The sequence below is a fragment of the Oryzias melastigma genome, linkage group LG14, assembly GCF_002922805.2.
Source record: "Oryzias melastigma strain HK-1 linkage group LG14, ASM292280v2, whole genome shotgun sequence".
NCBI lineage: Eukaryota > Metazoa > Chordata > Actinopteri > Beloniformes > Adrianichthyidae > Oryzias > Oryzias melastigma.
Window position 1 is genome coordinate 1015569 of NC_050525.1, and position 19984 is coordinate 1035552.

At 40.2% G+C, this 19984-nt stretch overlaps 1 protein-coding gene and 1 long non-coding RNA gene across 2 annotated transcripts; both read right to left on the reverse strand.

The window, feature by feature from the left end:
* Nucleotides 1-868: 868 nt before the first annotated feature.
* mogat2 (monoacylglycerol O-acyltransferase 2) lies at nt 869-16407 on the reverse strand. Its single transcript, XM_024266105.2, has 6 exons — nt 16160-16407; nt 12479-12657; nt 4575-4779; nt 3456-3630; nt 3009-3208; nt 869-1300 (listed from the first exon to the last, which is right to left on the reverse strand). The coding sequence occupies exons 1-6, from the start codon at nt 16251-16253 to the stop codon at nt 1146-1148; spliced, it is 1008 nt and encodes a 335-aa protein (XP_024121873.1). The 5' UTR covers nt 16254-16407; the 3' UTR covers nt 869-1145.
* Nucleotides 16408-16722: 315 nt separating this feature from the next.
* Nucleotides 16723-18344, reverse strand: LOC112139682. Its single transcript, XR_002918040.2, has 3 exons — nt 18274-18344; nt 18077-18198; nt 16723-17736 (listed from the first exon to the last, which is right to left on the reverse strand). It is a non-coding gene; the product is annotated as an uncharacterized LOC112139682 (long non-coding RNA).
* Between the last annotated feature and the right edge of the window lie 1640 nt (nt 18345-19984).

Below are 19984 nucleotides of genomic sequence, written 5' to 3' on the forward strand. Positions count from 1 at the left end.
GGGCTCGTGACTCTCGAGAGCACACAAGACGATCTGGCAGTGTTGGCAGGAGAAACGCAGACTTACATAGGAGGGACAAGTACAGGTCCAATCGGAGGAAGGACACCAGGTGGAAGAAGTTAACACAATCACATCCCTGATCCCAATCCCCACAAAATCTTTAAGGTCGTAGGTCTTAAACCAGTGACCTTCAGCTCTGAAACAGAGCTTCTCACTGACTACAACCCAGTAGAAGCCACAAAGTCTTCACTAGCCCTTTAAGAAAATAAGACACTGATTTGTATTTGTGCTACTCTTAGTATAATAAAAAACGTAACTGAACTGTTGTTCATTTTGCATGAATAAAACACAAACTTTAAAAGAAAATAGCCTCTTTTTTTAAACTTTTGACAGTTCATGTGAGTTCCTTTCAAAATGAAAGACACCCTGTCATGTATGATCAACTCAAAACTAGTAGTAGCAAGTGTAAAGTCAGCAGTGATTAGATAAAAATAGTTAATGTCACTGTTGTTGGGACATCAAAAGGAAATCTGAGCTGATCAGTGAAGTGCTTATTGACGGCCATTGATTGTCTGTAGTACAGGATGTACAAAACGTTTTATATACACCGTCCTTCAACTGTTTGTAAATGATGGATGGAGGACAGACGGATGGATAGAGTGAAGTAAAGTTCATAAATGTTGGAAGAATATGATGCGATGTTTTGATGAAGATGTGAAGTCATCTTTTTCTGCTGAGTAAATCTGACGGGTTTCACGAAAATCAGTTCAAATAGTTTAAATCAGTGGGAGGAGTCTCCTAAATATGTTAAGACATAAACTTCTAAACTGATCAGTCTTAACACATTCATCCAAAAACATGTGAGATGTTTGACTGTTTAAAGGTCTTTTATTAAATGATTTTCAGAAGTTCAGAAATAATTAAATTTTCATTCAAGTTAAAATATGGATTTTCTGTCTTTTGATGCTCTGCTTTATAAAACAGAATAATCTGACAGTAATTACATGTAAAACAAATTCATATTTTAATCTGATTATAAAGTTCTTGCAGCACAAACTCAGATGTCAAAAGAGAATGGAAACATTTGAACTTCCAACAGCAGAACTTCTACAAATAAATAGAGATCTCATTTCTGCCGCTCCTGATTACACAAAGTTCAGGTGTGTGTTCTTGTCCACGCCGAAGCGGCCTTTGTGTTCCTCAAACAGCTCGCTGAGTTCCTCCATGTACAGCTGATGGAGGGCGTCCAGGTCCTCAGGTGTGGGCTTCTGTTTTTTCTCCACCTTTATTGGACGACCAACTGCAGAGAAGAGCAGAACTCTGAGTTCCAGCGCTGTCATGACCTGCCGCACTGATGAGGGAATCAGTGTTGCAGTGTGTGTTTCTGTTCAACTCTTTATAAGGTTACTAATTACAAAAACACCGTGTTCACTTTAGGCCTTGGTCACATGAACCCATGCGGGGGTCAGGGTTAGGGCTGCCTGTGTCTTACCTGCTTCCCCCTTGCTTATGCAGCGTTTACTCCAGCATGTGATGCACGTTCAAGAACCAAGAGTGTCCACACTGGACTGTTGCTACTGGATACTAGCTCATGTCCTCCAGAGGTTTGGTAGAAAAACATTTTCTCTACAGGCTCTCTGAGCAGTCTACGATCTTGATATTTCCTGCTTATTCTTCCTCTAAAGCAGGAGTGTCAAACTCAATCTCACAAGGGGCCAAAATCCTGAACACACCTTAGATCGCGGGCCGAACAGGATAAACATTTATTGAACACTCTAAAACTACATTTTTAAAACTTTAAAAACTTAACCTTTTAACATAACTATGAATGAAAACAGGCAAGAAAATTATTCCAGAATAAATCAACTTACACCTTAACCCTTTACCACCAGAGGCATCGCCGGTGATGCTTAAAAACAAAATCTTTAACACACTGTAACTTTTCAATCGTTAACACGATAATATTTCAGCTCCATGCTAACTATTTTGGCAAATGTAGTCTTTTTTAAAGGTTTTTTAGGCTCTTTTGGACTTAGGCTAATATTTACACGCTAGCCGTTTTGGCTAATTTAAGGTTTTTTTTTCGTTTTTTTAGGCTATTTTGAAATTTAGCTATTTTTCAGCAACATGCTATCTCTTTTGACTAACCTAAGTTTTTTTTTTTTTCTTTTTTTTTTTAGTTTTTCGGCTAATTTGTTTGTTTTTTGTTTTGCTTTTCGGCTAATTTGGCATATAGCTAATACTTTAGCTGGCTATCAGCTTCAGTGAGTTCAGCTATCAGCTTCTGCGTTTTTAGCAATCAATTTCAGCATCTTCAGCTATCAGCACTATAATTTTCAGCTGCCAAATTCAGCTTACAGCATTCACTCTAGCATTATCACAGGTAATACTATATATCTAGTTCATCATTCTGTTAAAAAGTTACAGTTTTAAAAATGTAGTTTTAGAATGTTCAATAAATGTTTATCCTGTTCGGCCCGAGACCTAAGGTGTGTTCTGGATTTTGGGCCCTTGTGTGATTGACTTTGACACCCCTGTTCTACAGGATGGAACACAGCATCTAATGAACCCCTTTGGTGTCACCGGTAAACACAAAATCTTTAACATACTGTAACTGTTCAACCAGTAACACGATAAGAGAATCTGCTGGAATTATCATGTTTACGGTTGAAAAGTTACAAGAAATCAAGGAACATAAACACTGGAGCTCCAGTTTTAAAGAGTTAAATAACTTTCAATATTTTACTCTCCATAAAAATATGTTTAATTAAAGTTATACAAATTAGAAATAAGCACAAGGTAACATCGGGCCATTAATAACAATAAAATTAAATGATCTGGAGGGCCGGACAGAATTACCCGGAGCTTTGACTTTGACACCTGCTCTACAGGTTTGCCCACTGTGGACCCGCAGGCAGTCCGAATCCACCCGTGAGGGCCAATGTGACCAAGACCTTTTTGTTCTGAAACCCTTCAGATGGTCTGGACGGGCCGACCTTCCTACATACCCACTGTCGTGATAGGTCGTCTGTAGGGGATGAGACCAAAAGAGTACTGGAAAATGCCACGTGCATGGAACAGTGGCAGGGAGATACCCATTATCCTTTGCAGGTGATCCTGTATCCATCGGAGCCAGGTTCCTTGTGGGTTTTCAACTTGATCATAAACCTCATTCTCTCCAAAGGAGAAGACAGGTACCAGATGAGCTCTAGAAAAAGTCAAATAAAAAGAAGAATTGAGAATGGGATTCTCTGGAATGATTGTGTAATGAGAAACTTTCTCTATGCTCAAATTTGCCACGAATAGCTTAGATAAATCCATTTGTTGAGAGGCCAAGCTGAAGGTCTGAGAAGCTTGACGTAGAATGAATGACAGTGTTGTTTCAACAAACAGAACAACTTCTGAGAATTAGAAAGAGCAGACACAGTCATGGCCCTCAGGCTACGTCCTCTTACCCATACTCCATGGCCATTTTGATGAAGCCTTTCTTATTAGCTAAGAGCACGTTGAATGTCCCAGGATGAGCATCAAGAGCTTCTGGAGCTCCACCAACCGCAATGACGACAGCATTTCCACCACGCTTTTGGCGAAGAGGATAGCTCGCACTCTCTTTGTCTGAAGGAATCAGACCTGTAACATTGAAACCAGAGTATGTGTTTTACAAAGGTGCAGTGTGTCCATCCAGAATTCTATGACACCAAGTCCTTCAGGTGTGGGAACAGAGCTGTGAAATTAAAAACCTAGAGTAGATTGACTCGATTTGAACTGCTTTGACATTACATTTCACACCAAAACTCTTCCAGCTGTAGGTGACAGACATCCACTAGTAAACAGTAAATAAAGAAAAACAAATAAAAGCCCTTTCCTGCTTGACCAGTGTGAACACCATGAGATAAACGCTCATTTAAAAACACATTAAATGACTGGTATGAACTTAGCTTCACACAAAAGGTGAATCTGCAATGGTAAGAATACATTTTTGTAATTTCTGAAGTCAAGGTCTTTTACTGAAGCTTCATAGTATTATGAAAAACCTGGTGTCTTGTTGATTACATGTTTTTTGTATTCATTTCTTAGTTATGTAATTGCTTGGGAAGATCTCAAATCTCTAAAACCAAAGTGCAGAATGGTCTAGAGCAGTGGTCTCAGACTGGCGGCCCACGGGCCATTTGCAGCCCCGCCTTAATATGAAGTTCAATGTCTACTAAACAATATCTTCTGCGTGTCCTCGCGTCTTTGATGATAGCTTTGTATTTGCTTTATGATGTTTCAACTTTTGCCTAAAACTTTGCAAAACCCAACAGTCGCTAGCATGGTTAGCTCATGTCGTTTCACAGAAGGTATTGCTTAGAAGAACATAGACATGAACAAATGTTCAATAAACTTGTTCGATAGACATAGGCAGTAGATGTAAAGACATATTTTTGGCTCCAATGGAACCCCATACGACCCAGCCTCAGCCAGACTCCACCTTCAGTGGTCCCAAGGTAAAGTGAGTTTGAGACCCCTGGTCTAGAGACTGTTGAGAGGAATTCTGGATGTGTGCCGTGCATGCCCTCCAAAGCGTTCCACACCTCCACACATGACGTAGTCTCTGAAGAAAGGAGCTCTGAACCACAGTGGCAGCATGAGCAGGTAGGAGGTGAGGCCCGGAAACAACTTCTGGAAGCCTGTGGCGTAGGTGCAGAAGTTGGTGAAGGCTCCTGCCACCAGCACACCGTGCGGGTGAAAGCCCAGGATGTAGTTGTGTTTTGGGTCCAAATCAGCCGTCTTAACTAACTAGAAGAAAGAGAGCAGAGGGTCAGGTCATTGGTCTTCAGGAAAACAGTGTGATGTTTCAGGACTTTCATGATGCAAACAGACAAGAGGCCCAACACTGGTCTCAGTTCATGTTATGGGGGTTAAAATGGGCTTCTGTCTATCTAATATCTTAACTGTTGTTAAACTAGTCTCTAGTCTGCCTACATTACGGCAGACAAACCCACTGTTCTTCCATTAAAAACGTCCCTTTGACAAAGAAGGGGAAGGGAAAACCACTGGGGGTAATTCTTGATACCATACTGTCCTTTAGACCAGGGGGCCCCAAACTACGTTGGCCCAGCCCCCACACACTATCAGAGATGCACATTTTTTTCTCAATTTGTAAATACATAAACTATGGTTTGGTTGTGGATAAAGTACAGAATTTATAAGAAACATTTTTAACAACACAAACATCTATGTTTTAGCAAAAGCTGACATTTATTTGAAGCAAACTTTAGCCTCACCTCAATCTTGTTTTGATCCATTGTTAAAGCTTTACCCGTGGTCATTTCATTATGATTAAGCCGTTTTTAGCCAAAATCAAAGGAACTTTTATTTTTCAGAACATAGTTTCTGAAGAGCAATCCTGGCCCAAAGCAACTCCACCCCCCTTCCCCTCTCCGCTGGTGAGACACTAGTGTATATGTCACAGAGAAGCTCCTTTTCAAACGGCATGTTTAGTTGCTCCTGATTCATAAGATTTCAAATAAAGAAATACTGAGAAATGCAATTTTAAGGTTAATTTTCTATATAAACATCCTCCATAATCAGAAAAATGCCACAAGAACATCCTCAAAACACAATTTTTACTGAAGTGGGTCTTCAGTAACACCCTTTCACACCTGAGGCATCGTCGGTGACGCCTAAACAAAACAATCTTTAACGTACTGTAACTTTTTAACCGTTAACACGGTCAAAAGAATTCCAGCAGATTCTGAAGGAGAAAAGCGGCTTGTAGAGCTTATAACTATCTACCTACCTACCTATCTATCTATTGCTCATTCTATCGTTCCATCACTCTATCTATCACTCTATCTATCTATCTATCTATCTATCTATCTATCTATCTATCTATCTATCTATCTATCTATCTATCTATCTATAGACATATATATGTATACAAAAGCATATGTATGTATAAAAAAACTACAAAAAAATGGTTACATGACTTTCAGCGCATCTGTTATGTTGAAAGTATGACAGGAAATACATATTCAAATCTAATCAACCTACTTATGTTTACACATTTCTTTTTTGAGCTGCAGAGAGTTCAGATTTGATTTGGTTTATATTCTGATATATATTGTTATCGCACAATATGAAATAAACTATATCGAGATATGAAAAATTCCTTTTCGCCTAGCCCTACGACCAAATGAAGCAATCAAAGGTTGCGCTCTCTGTCTCCATGCGGTCAGCTGCAGTCCTGACACGTGCCTTAATGCTGCAGTTTCAACACGGCTTGACTGCATGACCCCTTTCTGGTGGAAGGACACCGAACCAGCCGGACAGCGGTCTGCATTCACTCTGATCCACGAGCGCACAACTCCTGGAGTTAAACACTTTACTGCAACTGGTGACTATTGTTGAAGTGAAGATAACCTTGTGACTCAAAAAGGAAACAGTAACATACTTTGTTTATTTCTTTGATCAATTCTAATCATTTATCTTTGTTTACCCTGAAGGTTCAGACAAGCTTTCACTCTGTGACAGTTCTGTGCTGTCCTCCACGCCGTGGCTTTGTTATGGTCACTGCACATCTGATTTTTCATTTTAAAATTAGTGACCCTGCTCATGAGATATCTGGAGGTACAAATAAAATATCCTTGTGCTCTTAAACTGAAGTTGCAGTAACATTTGTACATCTTCCTTAATTTTCTTCACTTTTCACAACATTCCTGAAGAAAATCTTCTTTTGCAGAGTATTCTGATTAAAGCTCCACAGCAGCACAGAAGACAAGTTTGCTCAAAGTCTGATTTAAACTGTTTCATTTGCCTTTTTTCTCTCCGGTATCAGCCAGTAAATCAATAAGGCGCTGGTCATTGCCCTGCTGATGCAAACGCACAGCAATAAAAGCTGGAGCGTGCTGTTACTTGCACCAAGTCTTTGACCTTTCTTGGAGGATTTGTTTTTTCTGGGCCAAGGTTGCTGGTGCCAGAGGGAATTTGTTTTTCCAGCAGAACTCCAGAGCCCGCATTTACCTGCAGCTCTCTGGCTGACATTTTGAATGCTGCACTGTAGTCACTTAAAAAAACTGGTCCTCAGTGGTTTGCACTGATTTGAGACCAGCTCTCTCAGAGTTCTGTACTGGTGGCTGTTTTGGATAAAGGCTCCACTAACTTTAGATCATCTAAGCACACTTTCAATCTCAGACATGATTCAAAATATTAATAATAAGGTGTCTCAGTGACTACGGTTAACCACACAGAAAACGTTTATAGACACGACTCTGTTTGCTGTGAAGCCGTCTCATCATGGACTCAGAGGGGCCTGAACTGCTCGCCTAAAGAAGAAGCAAATATATTGAACTGAACCGACCTGGCTCCAGACGTCTGTTTTCCAACCTGTCTCGAACAGGAAGTCCCGTTTCTGCCTTTTGTGCGAGGTCGTTGTCACATCTTATTATCTTAGTTTGTGTTTTTGGCTTCATCGAGGGATTGAAGTGGTTCCTGCTATGTTTCTGTTTTGATGTTCTTCAGTTTGTCAGAAGTATCTGAGGTGGATACGCCCTCACACTCTCACCATTCAGAAAGACTGGGAAAACAAAGGACACATTTGAACTGTGGGGCTTTGTGGGATAAAGGTCAAACGAAATGAGTCATTTGACACGTACTCAGATCATTGACTTAATAAGAGAACTGGACTGATCGACCCCTCCCACCTGGCGTTCTAAACAGGAAGTACCTGCTGGTCCCAAAAAGCCAAAATCCTATAGATTTCTATAGAGAAATCAACAATTACTCAGTCAGGAGAACCATTTGTGATCTGATACCTCATTTTACATCTTCTTGATAATTCTCTTACTTTATTATATTTTGCTGCAGTTCAAGTTATATGAACTGGTCAATCAAATGCCTCAATAAAATGTGTTCTCAAATGGTGGGGGTGTGGCCTTCCAACAAGCTCATTAGTGATTGGCTGGAGTGGTTGCCATATGAACATTGGCTCAGACCAATTTGGGCCAATCATAGCTTACTGATGTTCTGGTTCCAGCATGGTGGGGTCCATGTCGCAAAAACATGGCGCGAACTCTGTTTGGTTGGAGTCTGAAGTAAAACATTGGATGAGTTCACACTCCCTCAGTCCGGTTCTCATTTAATGGCTCTGACTTATTTTGAAAAGATTCATCTCAAAACACCTCTTCTGCACCTTGGAACTGACCGCTGACCTGTTCAGGGTGTACCCCGCCTTTGCCCAACAGAGCATGGATAGGCTCCAGCAGCCCAATGGCCCTGAAAGGGATTTAGAGTGTTCATGGATGGATGGATCTCCAGGTTCAGATCTGATTGATCTGATTGTGAATTGTCTTATTGCATTCAATATTGTTGATGTTTGTTAGCTTGAACAACATCCCTTAGAGCCACAGTGAGCTGTTCTTCTGCTTTGTGATCAGTTGGGAGCACATTTTCTTCCCCTCCTGCTGCTTTTCCAGTGGCCATCCTCTATCAGACCGTTGTTATGTCAGAACGTCCAGCTTTTTCCCTCGCTCTAAGTGTACACACATTTGCACAGCGCTGTAGCTTCATGCATATTTGTTTTGAACACGTAGGTTATCGCTGATGATGTGAATAGACATTGTGGGAAAAGTCATGCCACGGAGGATAATTAGGCTCACTGCTTCTCCTTCTGCATGCATGCATGGAGTCTTTGTGAAAGGCTCCATGTGGCTTCAAGTCAGATGGTGCAGGATGTGATCCACTTCACACTCGATGGCTTTAAAGCAGGAAGAGACTCCAGGGAAAATATTTTCTAACCATTACTGCTTGAAAAAAGGATGCTAAGAAGTTTACTGACTTTATAAGAGAACTGTGTTAATAAATCTGCGGTGTCAGAACAGTACAGATAGACCACATGTGCCAAAGTTAAGGCCCAGGGGCCGGATCCGGCCCTCCAGATCATTTTATTTTATTGTTATTAATGGCCTGATGTTCTCATTTCTAACTTGTATAATTTTGACAAAATATATTTTTATCGAGACTAAAATATTTTAAGTTACTGAAGGTTTAACTTGATATATTCTGGAATAATATTTCTGCCTTTTATTATTCATAATTATGTTAAAAAGTTGCAGTTTTAAAAGTTTAAACAATGACATTCTGCTAGCCTTCTAGACTATTTTAGCATTTACTAAGATTTATTTGGTTGTGTTGGAGTTTATCTAATATTTCAGCTACATGCTAGCTGTTTTGGCTAAATTTAGGCTTTTTTTTTTTAGGCTAATTTGCCATTAAGCTAATATTTTGCCTAGCTATCAGCTTCAGTGTTTTCAGCTATTTGCTTCATTGATTTCAGTTAGCATCTTCAGTAGCTAAATTCAGCTTACAGCATTCACACTATCATTATCACAGGTAATGCTGTATATCTAGTTCATAATTATGGTAAAGTGACGGTTTAAATTTTTTAAAAAATATAGTTTTAGAGTGTTCAATAAATGTTTATCCTGTTCAGCCCGCGACCTAAGGTGTGTTTGGGTTTGACACCCCTGAGATCGAGCCATTTATTTTGGGAAAAAGCTCAAAATCACAAAGGGGAAATTTTAGTTGAATGATTTGGATTTTCTTTGCTTTTCTTCTTTTCTGGAATAATAATTTAGGTATTAAACCTAAAATCAAAAAAGACATTACTCTTTTGATATTTAAAATATGATTCAGTTTTGTTTATCTACAATTCCAGCTCTTTTACTGTCAGATACATATACATTGACACGTTTCTTTGCTGCCGTCATGTTATTGAACTCGTGTTTTTGTTGCTACTCTCAGTCTTATCAGCACAGTCCAAGGTCTGGCCCCGGGACACACCGTTTATCCATGAATCTAGGAGACTTAGTCAGAGAAAGTTGGACTTTTTGTAAAAACGATGTGGTTATTTCTTCAAATATAAGATTTAATGAGAGACTAAAAGATGGATTCATTGCTGACGGAGTGACGGTGAGGCACTACCTGCTGATGTCCAGAAGAGGGACACAGACACAGATGACTTTCTTTATCTGAGTCTGGAGCTAACCTTTCCAAACAAACCTCTCTTCATCTTCAGGGTGAAATGGATTTTTCTGGCATGCTGTTGAGATGCCAGCTCCTAGCTGTGGTGCTACAGTGGAAACTTTTGTGCTGCAGATTTCATGTCTTTGAACTCTGAAGTGTCTCTTGACTGCAGCAACACGTGGTGAGATCACTGAATCAGAGAATATCAATCAGTCTACAAAAACTGTCAGGGGTCTCTGATGTTTTAGAGAATATTCTGGGTTTTATTTTTGCAAAACCGCCTGTGAACAACCTTTCATAATGAGGTTCTGTTAACCCTTTAGCATATTGTAACTTTATAACCTTTAGCACAATCAACATCATTCTAGTAAATTGTGAATCTCCTTCACAATTTACTAGAATGATGTTGATCGTGTTAACAATTTAAAAATGACAGTAAATCAAAGAACACAAACACTGGATTCGCATCATTTCGCCATCTAATGCTGGACCATGGATGTATTCAAATACATTCTAGAAAGAATAAAGATGAAAACAATCAAAATATTTCTCTCTTTTGAGTGGCAGCTGGTGTTGTCTGACTCAAAAACATGTTACTTCAACCGCCTTGTTTGCCATCATCCTGGACCTTTCATCTTTCAAGATGACGCATGTCACCCGGAGAAGCCAAGCAAATATTTTCAGTCAGAGTACAGCGATCAATCTCAGCCAGGCTGATGTTTAACGTTTGACAGAAAACGAAGAAAGAAATGTTTTCCTAAATGTAAATCAGTCAGGGTTCATTTCATTGCTTCTGTCCATAATAAAGATGCTTTGATCAGCTGTCGACGAGTGGAATCCACGCGATGGTTTTCAGTGGTGGGCAAACTGAGGACAGACTTATTTCAAGAAAAATAAAACAAAGTTTTGTTGTTTACTGGAGCTCATGTGCTGCTCGGAGCAGAGATAAGGTATCTTTGATTGTGAGAGGCTGGAGATCAGAAACTAGATCAAATGAATTGACCTTTTTCATGGTCATATCAGACAAAATGGCGACAGAGTCGAAAAAGTGAATAGTTACTTCTGGTGTTCAGGTTTAGAACAGCAAAGCTTAGAGCTGAACGCTGTTTGACACAATTTTATGCAAATAATAAAAGGTAACCAGATCAATTTCAACAGAAAATGTACAATATTTATTTCATGAATGTTCTGCTGAACTGTATCTTCATTTACTCTCCTAGATCGTTCACAAATCAAAATACAAATTTGACTAATCCTCCAATATTTGAGGTTTTATTGTAAATATCAACCTTTCATTTGGGTAGATTTTATTCTAACTGGTTCTATTTTGGTTGATGTTATTCACACGTGTTTTAAGTGCGATCAGCACAAAAGTTGATAGAAATTCATGTTGTTCACATTTAATACCTTCAGTAAAGATGCACATCTCTGCATTGTCTACACATTTTAATCTCTTCCCATGATAAATGTATATGTACAGATATTTTAGGGGATAATGTAAAAACAGGAATGGTTTGGTTCAGTCAAAATGTTCAGAGCAGCTATGGAACCACGTAGTTTAAGCTTTCAAAATAAGAGCAGCAGGTAAAAAAAAGAATCTCTGGCTGAACTTAGTGTATAACATTATGAGGAAATAGTCACTTTCATATTTTTGTCAACAGTTTCAATTAATTTAATCATTTTTTTACGTTTATTTTCCTGCAGATCAGACACAGTTCTGATCAAAATCAAAGAGGAATGATGTTAGAACCACGGCTGAGCTAACAGCAGCTCACTGACCGCAGTAGAAAACATTACAACAGGAAGAAGTTTGACTTTAATGTCAGACACGCTGGAATCGTCTGAGTTTTGATCTGTTTACAAGGATTATGTGAGAACGGAAATTTAGACAGAAAAGATCTTCTGCAGCTCCACGTCTCATAGACAAAGCTAATGCTAATGTTAGCATTAGTACAGATTAAAAGAATAAAATCATAATTACCTTCATAATTAAACAAGCAGCATTCAATGAACAACCTGTAACCTTTGTCTAACTTTAACCGGGTTGTCAGAGAGAAATAATCCACGACAGGTTTAATATCATCCAGAGGAATTTGTGGATCAGCTAAGCTTCTGTTCTGACTGCAGACAGGATTACTGACAATTGAACTCTGATTTATGAATGATCTAAGAAGGGAAAATGAATACAACCAGGTAGGACATTACGAAAGTAAATATTGTACACATTTCGGCTACAATTTGTTAGGGCACTGCTTATTATTTACATAAAATTGCTGTCAGCTGTCAGCTTTGCTGTAAACCAGAAGTCACTTTGCACACTCGCCATTTTGTGTGACGTCACATGAAAAGGGTCTATTGATGATGTTCCATTTTTAGATGGCTAGCCTGAACCTCTCATGGACAAGAAGAATTCCTTTTACTTTCTTTTTTGGACAGCAAACAACCCAACAGCTTCCGAATCTCTGTTTCTCACCTTGATGGGGAAGTAATCCCTCATGTGGTTCCAGAGTCCGAGGCCACATAAGAAGGGCACCCTGCGGCCTCCGCGCGCAGGAGTGTCAAAGTCAAGGTACCACCAGGTGGCGTACAGCACACTGACCAGCCAGAAGCGGGTGAAGAGCAGGTAGAAGAACAGGAAGATGCAGAGTGGTGCTGAGGAGAGACATGCAGACATTCACGTCAGTGTAACACTCACGACAGGAATAAATCTAATGATGTCACTCTGAGTTCTTGGTTTGATTCCTGGACCTCTGTGGTTCAGGATGTACATTTTCCCTCTGGAATAGATCATGAACACTACGTTCAGTTAGCAGTTAAACACCTGAGGCGTCGTCAGTGATGCTTAATGCAAGATCTTTAACATACTGTAACTTTTCAACCGTTAACACAATAATTCCAGTAGATGGTGAAGGAGAAAAGCGGCGTCACGCCGCTTTTCTCCTTCACCATCTACTGGAATTATTATGTTAACAAATAAACAACAGTACATCAAAGAACATACGCACTGGAGCTCTGGTGTTAACGGGTTAATTAGATTAAAATTCAGTTCTCAGTATTTTTTTGAAGATGACTGTAAATGAGACGAGGAGGTCATTCTACAACTGATCCTTTGCCATGTTGTTCAGGAACCACTAGATGTCGCCCATTGGCAGAGCATTGTGCGTGTGCAGGCCGAGAGAAAAAATGCATAACTGTTATCAAGCCAGGAAATGACAAGCACCTGCAGAAGAGCAGCACAAACCATGAGATAAGATCCAATCTTTTGATTGATGTCCAAAGAAAATCTGCTGCACACACAAGAAAAAAGGCATAAATGCTTCCTTCCCTAATTCTTTATCAAGTTTTTGGAGAAGATTTTTTTTTTAAATCTCAGGGTGAAGGTGAAGTTGTGCTGAACGGATGCACTGAGAGGAGAAACTTCTGAAGACAGGAGTGTCAAACTCAATCGCACAAGGAACTAAAATCCTAAACACACCTTAATACGCGGGCCGAACAGGATAGAGATTTATTAAATACTGTAAAACTATATTTTTAAAACTTTAAAACCAAAACTTTTAACATAATGATGAACTAGATATAGCATTACCTGTGATAATGCTAGTGTGAATGCTGTAAGCTGAATTTGGCCGCTGAAGATGCTAGTGCTGATAGTTGAAGATGCTGAAATTGATAGTAACTAAAATATTATCTAAATCCCAAATTAGAATATAGAACTTATGGAAAAATACTTAGGTTAGCCAATACAGATGGCATTTGACTGAAAACATAGCTAAACTCCAAAATAGCCTAAAAAATTGAAAAAAGCTTAAATTAGCCAAAATGGCTAGCGTGTAAATATTGGCCTAACTCCAAAGCAGTCTAAAAAAACTTTTTAAAAAGCCAAATTAGCCAAAACAGCTAGCATGGAGCTGAAATTTTAAGCAAACTCCATATATACCCTGAAAAAATCTTAGTAAATGCCATGTTTAAAAGTTAGTATAATGCTAAATTTAAAACCTTAAACTGTAACTTTTTATCATAATTATGAATAATAAAAAAACAGGAATATTATTACAGAATAAATCAACTTAAACCTTAAATAACTTTCAATATTTTACTCTCCATAAAATATATTTTGTCAAAATTATACAAGTTAGAAATGAGCACAAGATAACATCGGGTCATTAATAACAATAAAATAAAATGATCTGGAGGGACGGATAGAATTACCGAATCGAAGATCATATTTTTAGAGTAAAATAGACCACAGATCAAGTGAGTGTCAGAGTTAGAGGTGAGCTTCAGCCTCATTAAAACAAAACCTGCCACTCATTCAACTCCTTCCCCAGAGCGTGGAACATCAGAGATTTTAACCCTTGGAGAACCCAAGTGCAATGTTTTCTCTGGCTTTTAAAGTTTATTTGACAATTTTTCTTTTGTTTCTTCATTTTGGGCAGCAGCAAGTAGCGGCAGCCGAAGAATGATAGAAAATAAAGTAAAAATGGGGGAAAAAATGAAACTTTCATAATAAAACATTTTCAAATCAGCTGTCACGTTCGTCCCAGTGGGTTAAAATAGTTTACTACTGCTAGATTACACATAACTAATCGTTGGTTCTCGTGGTCCACAGAACCAGCAGATCTGAGAGGTCTGCAGGGAGTAAGAACCAAAACATGAAGCGCTTTTAGCTTCAGTGCTGAAAACAGATAAAGATACAATCAAACGCATGTCTGTTTTGTTAAGCTAGGCATTATTTGCTTTTCCTGATGCAATCGGACTATGAGCGGACTCAAACCTGTGACATGCTGGTTAGAAAGCTAATACTGGGCCCAAAGCATTCAGGACTGTTAGCATGAAGACGTTTCAGTTAAAGATTCACCAGGGACACGTTCTCATTGCATGAGTCCTGTGATGGTTATTACTGGCTTCTCAATCTTTAAAGTGGTCTTCTGAAGGTTCTCTGGAGGACGTCTAAAAACCCACGCTGGCTCAGGTTTGTTGTGATGATGGAAGACATACTGTATATGAATAAAATTAAGCTCTAAATTATATTTCTGAGTGTTGTTTTATTAAGATTCTTGTGAATCAGGAGCAGACAAAAAATGCTGTTTGAAAAGGAGCTTATTTGTGACTGGGCGGGGCCACAAGCTCCCTGCTCCGCCCCATTCTTACTCATCCACTCACAGACACATAGATCCATGAACGTCTTTGTTTTCCTGGTCTGAGCTGGAATCTGGATCAAAACTGTATGGCTGGATAGACATGATATTGATCACCATTTTTGTTAAACAGCTAATGTTAGCTTGGGGTTGTAAGGGGCTGTAAGCTAGTGGGAGAGCGTGTAAACAGAGAGCTCTCAGCAACTGCGAGAGGAAGGGCGTCCTGCCCACAACTCAGAGGTGAATTTCTGATGAACTAATACGGCCCTGCAGAAACTATGTCCTAGAAAAAGACAGATTATTGGAGTAGGTCTTTAAAAGATCGCGTAATAGTCGTGGTTTGTTGTTCTTCATGAAGTTTATGATCTTAAAAACTCTTTGTTCAGTGTAGAGAAATATTTTTGTAAAGAAATCCCTGTGATGTCTGCAGATTGTGTGGAACCAGCAGCTCAAAAGTAACAAGAGTCAAATACTAACTGGAAACATGTTGCATGGACTCCAGTCAAGGAACCGTATGCATGCGTGGGTCCTTGGGAAAGGTGCTTGACCCTTCACACTGACCAACACAGTCCTAACGTCTCCTGTGACATTTCAGAAGGTTTCTTTTCTGAATCCAGGTTCAGGGATTCGTTTAGAAGTAACAAAGCTGGAGAAGAGAAGACACCAAACTGGCATGAAGTGATAGAAGTTCTGGCAGCCAAACCCATTGCAACTGCTTCTAAAAGTAGTGAAAAACCCTTCCTGGATGGTGCTGGCAGCTTGATTTTCACAGTTTTTCCAACACATCCTTCAGAAGTGAACAAAAATAATGGCAAAGTTCTCCATCCACTGAAAAATGTAAATAAATCGCCTGCAAATGTTTCAAAAAAGTCCCTTGAGGAACCTGATTGTTTTACAAACATACACTTCACATACATCAGCTGAACAAACACATTTCAGCCTGAGCTCAAAAGGATCATTCAAGCTGGACTCCCCGGGGTGTGTCACTCCACTCCCGCTGAAATCCTAACACTCACCCAGACCGAGGAAGGAGAAGACCCACTGCAGGACCACGGCGGTCTGCACCCTCCTCTGCAGGGGCACGTCCAAAGGCGCAAAATCAATCTTCATCTTTGTTTTTGAGGAGAACACGACAGTTCAAAGCTCTGCAGCACGAGTCCAAGAGAACCTCAAAGGAAGTGAGTCTAAAGTACTTCCCTCTCACCGCTCTAACATCACCTTTCATGAACAATCTTATCAGTGCATGGGTTGATTTCTCAGTCCATATCTGCCTTAGGAGACTTTTGACCCTGCAGGAAAGCAGCTGCTTTGGGCCGACACACACCAGAGAGAGGGGGTGCCTTCATGCCGCTCTGAGGTTTCCTTCACCACTTGGAATTGTAGCTTGTTGCTGAGCCAGTGTTTAACATAGGAGAACAGAATTCATACTGTCACACAAAGTCTACTATACTCTTGCACAGCTACTATTAAACTCTTACACCACGGCTGCTCACACTTTTTTGGCATGCAAGCTACTTTATTTATATGTGCACAATATATTATGGTTCACAGAAAAGCTCATAAAGTTGATTTTGCATGGTACAGACCTTTAACATGTTCTTGCTAATGCTAACATGTATTCAAGATACTTTTTCTGTTATTCAAGTCATTCAAGTTGACCAATCAGATGCCTCAGTAAAAGTAGGTGGGTTCACGTCAGCATTTGAAGCAACTGATTGACAGATTTTGTGGAGCCGCTTTCAAATGGAAGGAGTGTGGATTTCCAACACGCTCACTCCTGAATGGTGAGAATGGTTCCTGTAGAAATGCTGACTCAGCAGATCAGTTCCAACCGATCACTGCCTACTGATGCTGTCTGGATCCAACATGGCTGAATTTGTATCGGGGAAACAATTAGAACTGAATTGAACAGACTGTGGGTGGGACTAATTCCTGAGTTTCAATTTAGTACATCACCATTCCTTCACAGAACTACTTAGTACTTCAAAGGGTACTACCACTAAAAATATTGGGTATTTTTAATGTATAGTGTTTTTTAAACTACATTTGAAATACTACGAAAGGTCCAATTTTGACATCACCCAGCTGACTTTGGTTAGAACTCATTCTTGATTCTCGGTGAGACTCAGTCGTGGTCGTCTGAAATCAATGTTTCAGGAGGTCTTTCCAGCTTGTTCCCTCTGGGACATCTCTTTAAGTGCTCATAAATATTAGATTAATTAAATAAAACTCAAAATCCATCCAGCTGCAACATTGATATTAGCCTTTTGAGTCCAAGTTTTCCTCATGACTCCATCATATAAACAACATTAAGAACTCGAGAAGAGCTAAAGTTTTAAATAAAAATAATAATGTACAAATCACTGTAATCTGAATAAAACATGGTAAAGCAAGCACAACTATCACAAACAAGTAAAACTAAACATCAACAATTAACTGCTAAAAAAAGAACAATAAAAACTAAATGAATTAATAAATGCTCCTAGCCAGGAGAATCTCCGCCTGCAAAAGATAAATCCAGGAGCTGGATCTCCACTCTCTTTATCAAAGCCGACTCCTGTGGGTTCCTCTGTGGCCTCAGGAGCTGACAAATCTGAGAAAATAGCCAAACATCAGAACAAATGATGTATAAACACATATAGCTGCTGGTCCCTTAAATTTAGGGTTACATTTTTTGGTCCAAGCACCATCTATTTGAAATGTTATTTTAGGTTTCCTCTATTCTAAATGCTGTCTCTGTCCATACCTTTTCAGGCTTGACTTTCACAATCTTGCCATAAATCTATCACATTTTCATAGACAAATGATGCTTGGTCTCGCTAGCTGCTCATTGATATCAATGCTCTGATCTCAGGATTTTCTAGCGTTCTCAGCCCAGCTACCATAAGTATTCCACGGATCACTCAAACATCTGTCTGTCAGAGAGAACCCACCGTGGATCTGCTGGACTCATCTGTGGATGGTGATCATCTGTCTCTTGGTCTAGATGGTAGCCGACCCGTGGGGTAGACGGACATCTCCTGGCATCTCAGACAGATGTTGGACATCCTGGTTTCTGAGGACAAACAGAAGTGAGTAAAGTGAAGCAGCAGAAGGTTGGAGGGCTTTGGCAGAGTGCTGCTGCACTGACGCTGTGCTTGGATCTCCAGGGTGTATAGGACATGGGTGTCAGGGCTCTGCCACTCCTGACTCAGCTCTGACTGTCACTAATCACCTGATTGCTTTCACCTGCGCTCTCCCCCTTATATTGCTCTGCTCTCCACCTGCCCTCTGCCAGAACGTTGTCAGTCCTCTGCTATGCCTGTTCGGCTCAGCTCTGCTCTGCTAACTTCAAGTTTGCCTGCCTGCCCAGCTCTGCCCAGCTCTGCCCAGCTCTGCTCAGCTCAGTTCTCCTCAAACCTTCAAGTTTGCCTGTCTGCCCAGCTCTGCCTCCAAATCAGCCAGCCCTGCCCTGTCCCGTCCAAACTGTCTACTCTGCCTAGATCCTGCTGCCCTCGCTATCTGCCCAGCCTGAGAGTGAGTAGTAAATCTAAGACTCACTCTCTGATCCTCATACTGTGACTGGTTCTCGCTTTTTCTTTCAAGTATCCACTCCGTGCTGCCCTTCCCCATGTGTAGACTCAAGACCTGTTCCTGTTCCGCCATCCTGACAATAAACCTGTTCTTATCTGTACAGTTTGCATCTTGGGGTTCTTTAACTACCTTCCACACTTCTGACAGTACGTTCTGGCCAATCATGGACCCCGCAAAGACTGTGGATTGGAAGACCCGGATCGAAGGCACTTTGACTCAACATTCATCTCAGTTTTCTGCGCTCAGTGCAGATATTCAGCAAATCACCCAGCAGCTGAAACAGTTGTCATTTTCTGCTTCAGCACCTCAGCCTGCGTACCTGCCTCCTGTTTCGGAACCTCGTATCCCACCTCCAGAGAGATATTCTGGGGAGGCCTCAAGTTGCAGGGCATTTCTTACCCAATGCTCAATCCAGTTTTCTCTGCAGCCGTCTGCCTTTCCGTCCGAAGAAGCAAAAATTGCTTATGTTATCTCCCTACTCACCGGAAGGGCACGCCAGTGGGGAACTGCAGAGTGGGAGAGGAGACCGGCCTGCTGCTCATCGTTCTCCCGGTTTTCCAAAGAACTACGACAGGTGTTTGACCCATCAAGACCAGAAAGAGAGGCCTCACATCTCCTGGCAACCATAAAACAAGGTACCCATTCCGTTGATGACTACGCCATCGAGTTCCGTACCCTGGCGGCTGACACAAGGTGGAATGAACCAGCACTGCATGAACGGTTCTACCAAGGACTATCTGACCAGTTGAAAGATGAGCTTGCAGCACGTGAACTCCCTTCCGATCTGACATCACTAGTGGAACTGGCCACTAGCATAGACAGAAGAGTCAGAGAACGGAAAGCTGAAAGAAAGGCACTGCAAGGACCTGTTCACCGCAACCGGAGTTTTTCTTTTAAGATTAGATTAGATTAGATTCAACTTTATTGTCATTACACATGCACGAGTACAGGGCAACGAAATGCAGTTTGGCATCCAACCAGAAGTGCAATAGGCAGTAAGAGCAAGGTATAAATATTATAAATGAGTATGGTACAGGTTATTATACAGTATATAGGACGTATTTACAGATCACTAAAAAAAACTGAGCAAGGTATACATAATGACTAAGGTACTTTGAACATATTATACAGATGAATGATTCGTTAAAAAAAGGGGGAGAAGACTATAAACAGAGACTAGAGAATATACTTTACAAAAGAGAGATATATGATGTTAAATAAATAAGGCTATACAAAACGGATGACAATGTCAATTTACAGTGCAAAAA